Source organism: Spinacia oleracea, chromosome 1 (assembly GCF_020520425.1).
Source record: "Spinacia oleracea cultivar Varoflay chromosome 1, BTI_SOV_V1, whole genome shotgun sequence".
NCBI classification, from domain to species: Eukaryota; Viridiplantae; Streptophyta; class Magnoliopsida; order Caryophyllales; family Amaranthaceae; genus Spinacia; species Spinacia oleracea.
In genome coordinates this window covers 43,189,155-43,197,975 of record NC_079487.1, presented here as the reverse complement: position 1 = coordinate 43,197,975, position 8,821 = coordinate 43,189,155, and the positions used below count along the sequence as shown (strand labels likewise).

The window sequence follows — 8,821 nt, the reverse complement described above, 5'->3', positions numbered from 1 at the left end:
ACTTTATTCGTGAAGTCAAGTATCCTACATGGATAGAAAATGTAGTCCATGTGAGAAAGAAAAATGGACAACTACGGGTTTTTGTGGACTTTCGCGACTTGAACGAAGCATGTCCGAAAGACGATTTTCCGGTACCAGTCACAGAAATCATGATAGATGCTACGACTGGTCATGAAGCCTTGTCTTTCATGGATTGTACAGCTGGATACAATCAAATCCGTATGGCGCCCGAAGATCAAGAAGCCACACCGTTTCTCACACCAAAATGGATATTTTGCTATAAAGTCATGCCCTTTGGATTAAAGAACGCAAGAGCCACATATCAACGTGCGATGCAGAATTTTTTTGAAGACATGATGCACAAGATAGTGGAATGCTACGTTGAAGACTTAGTAGTCAAGTCCAAAAAGAGGGAGAGTCATTTGTCTGACCTCCGCAAAGTCTTTGAAAGATTACGTAAATGTCAACTAAGAATGAATCTCCTTAAATGCGCGTTCGGAGTCACATCTGGAAAATTTCTAAGTTTTGTTGTCAGGCATAGGGGTATCGAAATTGATCAGACAAAGATTAAGGCAATCCAAGAGATGCCCGAACCTCGAAACCTTAAAGAACTTCGTGGCCTTCAAGGGCGATTGGAATACATTCGAAGGTTCATCTCCAACCTTGCGGGAAGATGTCACCCATTTAGCCATCTCATGAAAAAAGATACTCCGTTTAATTGGGATGAATCGTGTCGAAGGGCATTTGAAAGCATAAAAAAGTACTTGTCTTCTCCACTAGTGTTGGGGGCACCAGTCAAAGGAAAGCCTCTTATCCTTTACATTGCTGCACAAGAGCGTTCGTTGGGGGCAATGTGTGCTCAAGAAATAGAGGATCGCAAAGAGACGGCTCTGTACTACCTAAGTCGGACGTTGGTGGGTGATGAATTGAAATACTCACCCATTGAAAAAAATTTGTCTTGCTTTGGTTTTTGCCATCCAAAAGTTAAAGCATTACATGCAGGCTCATACAGTCCATGTCATCTCAAAAGCTGACCCAATCAAGTATATCCTTTCAAGACCAGTTCTCTCAGGACGACTTGCTAAATGGGTTGTACTCATAAAATAGTATGACATTGTGTACGTGCCGCAAAAATCGGTGAAAGGTCAAGCAATAGCTGATTTCTTTGCATATCATCCAGTGCCACCTGACTGAGAGCTTTCTGTTGATTTCCCTGGGGAGGATGTGTTCTACATTGAGGATCGCAAAGAGACGGCTCTGTACTACCTAAGTCAGACGTTGGTGGGTGCTGAATTGAACTACTCACCCATTGAAAAAATTTGTCTTGCTTTGGTTTTTTCCATCCAAAAGTTAAAGCATTACATGCAGGCTCATACAGTTTATGTCATCTCAAAAGCTGACCCAATCAAGTATATCCTTTCAAGACCAGTTCTCTCAGGACGACTTGCTAAATGGGTTGTACTCATAAAACAGTATGACATTGTGTACGTGCCGTGAAAATCGGTGAAAGGTCAAGCAATAGCAGATTTCTTTGCAGATCATCCAGTGCCACCTGACTGGGAGCTTTCTATTGATTTGCCTGGGGAAGATGTGTTCTACATTGACGTACTCCCACCTTGGGAAATGTATTTTGATGGGGCTGCTCGTCAAGATGGCGCTGGAGCTGGAGTTGTCTTTTTGTCTCCAGAAAAGCATGTTCCGACTTACTTGTTTGTGTTAACTCAGTTATGCTCAAATAATATGGCCGAATACCAAGCCCTCATCTTAGGCCTCCAAATGGTCGTGGAACTAGGACTAAAGGACTTGGATATTTACGGAGATTCACAACTCGTGATAAGCCAACTCTCAGAAGAATATGAAGTCAAGAAAGAGGATTTAATTCCTCATCACAGATATGCAACAAAATTGCTTGAGAAGCTTGACACTGTAATATTTAAAAGAGAAGTTGAAATAAAAAAACAAAATAGAACAAAGAGGGCGAAAAAAATAAATTGTCTTCCTTGTAATCAAAGAGGGCAAAAGAGATTGCCTTTCTCGATTCCATTCAAGTAGGGCGAAAGAAGGAGGTGCCTTCCTTGAAATAATAAAAGAGGGCGAAAAATGTTGCCCTATTTGATTGAAATCAAAGAAGGCGAAACATGTTTCCCTATTTGATTGGGATCAAAGAGGGCGAAAAATATTGCCCTATTTGATTGGGATCAAAGAGGGCGAAAAATGTTGCCCTATTTGATTGGAATAAAAGAGGGCGAAAATAATTGGTTTGCCCTGCTAAGCTAATACAACGAGCCTAACAGGACGATGGGAGAGCGATTTAAAAATCGCCCTCTTAGCCTAAAAGGGCGAGAATTACATCAAAGAGGGCGATATTTTTCGCCCTCTTTGATCTTATATGTTGTAGTGATACGGTATGATACTGTTTGTCAAACAATTGTTATGCTACTCGTTAAGTCGAAAATGGACCGGAGTGACTAGCAATTATACAAAAAAAATTGTGTTGTTTTACGTTAAGTTACAACTTCCTGATTGTTAAGTCAAACTTAAGTGGTTTGAGACCCCGTCACGCCCAAACACTCCAAGTCGTGTATGTGACATGGTCTCGAGGGGGCAATTTGTAGACACTAAATTTTTTTGTAGTGTATTACAAATAAATTAAATTAATTAATTTGGACCGATATCATAATATTAATCCATTTTAATTATTTTGGCCCACCTAAATTAAATACCCAAGTTAATCAAATACAATCTGGGTCATTAACATTTGGGCTAGTCCATCTTATTAGCCCAAAACAAACAAATCAAGTGGACCAGGTTAAAGACTCTCAAGTCACAAAATGGGCCCGAGCCCAAACCTATCAAGTCCAGTAAAGGAGTCTCCATCTCCTATAAATACTACTCTTCTACTTCATTAGCGGGGATCAGAAATTCATTATTTTCAGGAGCTCATATAATTCTCTTGGAATTCTCTCTGAAAAGTAGTCAACAAGCACATCAAATTCGTGTCGACTGTTCAGATACACTCAAACACGTTTGAACGATACTAAAGCTTTATAAGCTCTCGTTCGAGTGCACTCAAACAAAACCTTTGAATTCAGGTCGACGTCGACAAACGTCACCCTACACTCAAACCCAGGTTGACGTCATCAGACGACTGTCATCCTACACTCAAATACAGATGTCACACACGTGTTATCGTCAGTTGCGGAACAAAATCAGAAGACTTAGTTTATTTCTTGTAAACTATCAAATACAAAGATTGTACCCAAACATTCAAACATCAATAATAATACTTTGTTACATTATTTTCTATCTTATTTACCTAGACTAGAAAATTTGTGTAAAGAGCAAGTTCCTCCAATAATGTCACTCATCGCATTGAAGCCATGAAGCAACACATCAGCCTCCTCCAAAGGGAGAATGAAGCTTTGAAGCCGAATGTCAGATCTACCACCTCCATCGCCACCGGGTCCAGATTCCAATATCGTCGAGATACCTCTGGGCTGAATCGTCGCCTCGATCTCGATGTTGCTCCTGACCATCCTCTTCACATACCGTTTGGCGAACCTGGAGGCCCAATCCTCGAGCAGATGCGCGGATTCGAGCCCCTGACAAGCCAACCCCGCCCAAATCCGGGTTGGCTACCTCCTCCTCCAAACCAAGCAGTCTCCTTAGGCGCCTCGACGACCGTCACGGCTTCGGCGGCCGCCCAAGCCATCCTGTCTCAAGTCCGCGTAACCCAAGAAACGACGTCTATTCCCATGTCGGTACCTGCTTTCCACCCGGTGTCTCACCCACTACCACCTCCAACGGTAGCCATGACGACGTCACCTCCTGCCCCGGCACCACCGCAAAGGCGGGCACCACCTCCAGCAACCCAAGTGTCGTGGAATCAATTGTTGGCTCATCAGGTCGTCCAACCTCTTTTCAATCTCGCCACCTCGGCACCAGGAGCACCTCCTCAGATGATGACGACCCCATTGGCCAGTCAGGCACTACAAGCAGCTTTCCCGCACATGCCACTCTGCCCGGATTCCACGAGAAACTATTCTATTCATAACACTCCTATCAGGTCTGTTGTTCCAGTTAGCCACGTCTTTGTAACTCCTTTTCCTTATGTGACAGGTACAAATGCTGCCCAGGGGACAACTCCCATCATGCAACAGGTCGTGCCGCGGTTCACCCCCAATCAGCCTCAGAACGTGTACCCACAAAACACCTATTATCAACACCTACAAGCTAGCCTTCCCGAAATATTTAGCCCCATCGTCCCGGTGCTCAACAACATCTACGAGAATGCCAACTACCAGCTTCAACAAATCATGACCATGATAAATAAAATCCCCGGAGTACCCACACCCATCAAAGAAGCCATCCTAGACAGTTATGCCGACTCACCATATGCCGATCCCATCGATGCAATCGACATCCCAAAACAGTTCAGTCCACCTAATATGCCCATGTGCGATGGGACCTCCGACCCCAGAGAACACATATTAACCTACAAACAGCGCATGATGACGATCCCAGTCCCTAAGCATATGAGGGAGGCCAGTCTGTGCAAAGGTTTTGGCTCAACATTAGTCAGACCTGCCCTAAAGTGGCTGACCAGCCTGCCAAATGGGTGCATCACTTCCTTTGCACATCTCGACAACATGTTCAATCAGCAGTTCGCCAGCAGCAGGGGGTTAGAGAAGCAGACAAGCGATCTATACTGTGTAGTCCAACGACTTGACGAACCCCTGAAGGATTACATAACCCGATTCATTAGAGAGAAGGTGACGGTTCCAGAATGTGACATCCTAACTGCAATCGAAGCATTCAGGCAGGGGTTGTATGGAGAAACAAACTTATGGAGAGATCTCATCAAATATCCCTGCAAGACGTTTGAAGATGCACAAGCGAAAGCAATGGCCCAAGTCAGGCTCGAGAAAACCCTCTATTTCAGGAAAGGAGCTAACGACTACACAAAGACATATAGACAGCCGCCTTACCCCAAGAGAAGAGATGCTCGTCCTGCCCCTTACTCTCGACCACCACAAGTAGCCGTGGTGGAAGAAGATGATGACACGTATTGGAAAAACAATCCCGACTTACCTCCCAGAATTAATGAATATTCTTTTTGTGTTGACATTATAGGTCTGATGAACCACCTCTCAAAGATGGGGAAAGCAGTACAATGGCCGCCAAAGTCCAGCGAGCCTGACTCAAAGAAAGATCCTTCAAAATGGTGTGATTTTCATGCTGACATTGGCCACACCACCAACAAGTGTGTGGCGTTAAGAAGAGAAGTCGCCTATCTACTAAAGAACGGACACCTAAAAGACGTCATGTCCGACAAAGCTCGAGGCGTCATCAACAAGGACATCTCTAATTCTCCTTCTCGACCTCCCTCACCTCCTCCTCATACTAAAACTGTCAATTTTATTGCTGGAGGCTCTGACATTTGTGGTTTAACTTATTCTGCAGCAAAGAGGCATGCTCGGGAGAATGAGATCGATAGACCATCAAGGGCGGTCGCCGCAAAGTACATGACCCCTATATCCTTTGATGAATCTGATGCAGGGGACATCTTCGACAAGCACCATGACGGTCTGGTAATATCTATTTCCCGCCGGGAATTGTATGATTAGACGGGTCCTTGTCGATAACGGCAGCTCCGCCAACGTTATTATGCTTGATGCCCTCAAAGAGATGGGGCTAAATCCAGATACCGACGTCGTCAAAAAGTCTACGGTTCTGATAGGATTCAGTGGCAAAGCAAAAACAACTTTCGGAGAAGTCACACTACCCGTCTATGCCCAAGGAGTCAACCAACAGGTAAAATTTTGTGTTATTGACTGCCTTTCATCTTACCACATTATTTTGGGCAGGCCCTGGATTCACGACATGAAGGCCATCCCATCGACCTACCACCAAACCATCAAGTTTCCGACCCGGTGGGGAGTCCAAGAAATCAAGGGAGATCAACAAGAGTCCAAGGAATGTTACAAAGCGGCATTGAAACCTTCAGCCACAAACAAATCCTCATTATATCAACTACAGTCCAGCTCCGGTTCTGCATGTTATAAAAAACCGAAATCTGAGCAACTCGACGAAGTCATCTTAGATCCTACTAGACCAGAGCGGGTCGTTTTCATTGGATGTGATGTGCCAGACGACATCAAGTTGGAACTCATAACTTTTCTCAAAGCCAACGAAGACTGTTTTGCATGGTCCCACAAAGATATGCCGGGAATCAGTCCTGAAGTCATCACTCATAAGCTCAATGGCGACACATCACAAACCCGTCAAACAGAAACAACGGAAGTTTTCCCCATAACGCAATCAGATCATCAACGACGAGGTCCAACAGTTACTTGATACAGGGAAGATCATAGAAGTCAAATACCCAGATTCGTTGGCCAACGTCGTAGTGGTAAGAAAGAAGAACGGAAAATGGCGTGTCTGCATAGACTTTACCGACATCAACAAAGCATGCCCTAAAGATTCCTTCCCACTAACCCCATGTCGATGCCATGGTCGACGCCACAGCCGGTCACGAAATGCTAACTTTTATGGACGCCTTCAGTGGGTACAACCAAATCTTGATGCACCTAGATGATCAAGAGAAGACCGCCTTCATCACGGAACGGGGAACTTATTGTTACAAAGTCATACCCTTCGGTCTAAGGAATGCCGGCGCAACTAACCAGCGTCTCGTCAATAGGATGTTCAAAAGACAGTTAGGCAACACTATGGAAGTCTACATTGATGACATGCTGGTCAAATCCAAGAAAGCTTCAGACCACATCAGGCATTTATAGCAAGCCTTCGACGTATTACGCGCGTACAACATGAAACTCAACCCTACAAAGTGTTAATTCGGAGTCTCGTTCGGGAAATTCCTAGGCTACATAGTGACTCAGCGGGGTATTGAGGCCAGTCCCGATCAGATACGAGCAATCATCAACCTCCATTCCCCGCGAAACCAGAAAGATGTACAAAAATTAGCAGGACGAGTAGCCGCCCTCAATCGTTTCATCTCCTGGTCGCCAGACAAGCGTAAGCTGTTTTATGACATCCTCAGGAAAAACGAGAAATTCATCTGGACCGAGCAACATGAAGCCGCACTACAACAACTCAAACAATACCTGTCGGAACCCCCACTCCTGTCTAAACCAATGGAAAAAAAGGAATTACAGTTGTACCTTGCGGTTACGGAGTCAACCATCAGTGATGTCCTGGTACGAGAAGAGGACGACAAGCAACTGCCAATCTATTACGTCAGTAAGTCTTTACTTAGCGCCAAAATGAGGTACTCACATCTCGAGAAACTCGTTCTTGCATTAGTTGTTGCATCCACTAAATTACGTCCTTATTTTGAATGTCATCCTGTAATTGTTAGAACTAACTATCCCATGAAGTCGATCATGAGGAAACCCGAGTTGTCTGGCAGGATGTCCAAATGGGCCATACAGTTAGGGTGTTTCGACATCAGGTACGAACCTCACACAACCATCAAATCACAAGCCCTAACAGATTTTGTGGCTGACTTCAACCCAAGTATCCAACACGAAGTTGACAGAGAAGTCAACATATTGTCAGATACCGGGACTTCGTTGACATGGACCATATACACTGACGGCTCCTCCAACACCCGGGGGACAGTATTAGGAATTGTACTAAAGTCGCCACAATGGGGCATATTCCTTTGGGATTGTGTTGCGCATGCCGACCATGATCTTAGCCTTGTCTTTGGAGGAGAAGTGGCTAGAAGAAGGGATATGCTCAAGTTCAGCGTCTAGCGCTTTTTGAGGGTCAGGTATCTCTACTGGAAAAACAATAGCCTTAGAATCCCTTGGAAAGACTAGAACTACCAGAAGAAGAACGGCAAGTGCTTACGACGTTGGAATAGAACTTACCCCCCGAACTCCTAGCTCTTTCAGCAGTCTTGGGATGAATGTTATGGAGGACGGACTTAGGAATGCCTCCCAAAGGGTCTTGGGAAATAGGACTTTGTGCTGCACCCGCACTAGAGACGTCTCTAGAAGGAGACTCGCCCTCCGCGTCCGTCTTAAGCCGCTTAGAGGGCGTCTCTACCTCAGAGGACGCCTCAACCTTCGGATCTCGAGGGGTACGAAATCGCGGCTTACCAGTCATTCCCGCCCTGCGCTTCGAAGACTGCAAAATAGTGGTTGGAGCCTTCTCCACCACCTTGCGATAAAAAAACATTTTTAGTACGACTCCGCAAAACATAAAGCATAGAAGTGGCAAAGACGTCTACCTTCTTTGTACCGTCTGGGGGATAGCCACGTCCTCACTTTGCTTATTTTCCTGCTTCTCAATGGCCTTGAGAGTGCTTTCACTAAGCAACTCGGCCAACCATGCAAGCATATTTACTACACCCTTGGAGGAATCGTCCAGTTTCTCCATGGCCTCGTCTGAAAAAGAAAAACGTTAGTTCGAAACTAGACGCTATGAAACGTTATGGGATGAGCTAACTTAAATCATCATCTCTCGGCATATCGGACACAGGCCCACAGTCGAGAGGAAGGTAACTCAAATTGGTCTAGGTGGGGTACCCACGCGCTCTTTTAGCCCACAACATACTGCTTGGCTTTGAAGAGAGAAGAGATCTGATCCCACTCTTTTGCAGATACAAGGGGAAAGGATTCGTTCTTCCCTGAAAAGCGAGGTTGCTTCATCCAGCGGCCCATACGCTGACACATCTCCTTATCAATCGTATGAAGAACAACCCACTTTTTCTGCTAGTATTGCCATTTGGACGCCTTCCCCACCACCGTCCGATATGGACCCTTGTAACTAAGGGCAAGCCACCCATCCG

At 45.1% G+C, this 8,821-nt stretch overlaps 1 protein-coding gene across 1 annotated transcript; it reads left to right on the top strand.

The window, feature by feature from the left end:
• Positions 1-6,512: 6,512 nt before the first annotated feature.
• On the top strand, positions 6,513-7,781 carry LOC130464025 (uncharacterized). The gene is made up of 3 exons (XM_056833376.1): positions 6,513-6,790; positions 7,064-7,291; positions 7,433-7,781. Exons 1-3 carry the CDS (start codon positions 6,513-6,515, stop codon positions 7,779-7,781), a joined length of 855 nt encoding a protein of 284 aa, XP_056689354.1.
• Positions 7,782-8,821: the final 1,040 nt, after the last annotated feature.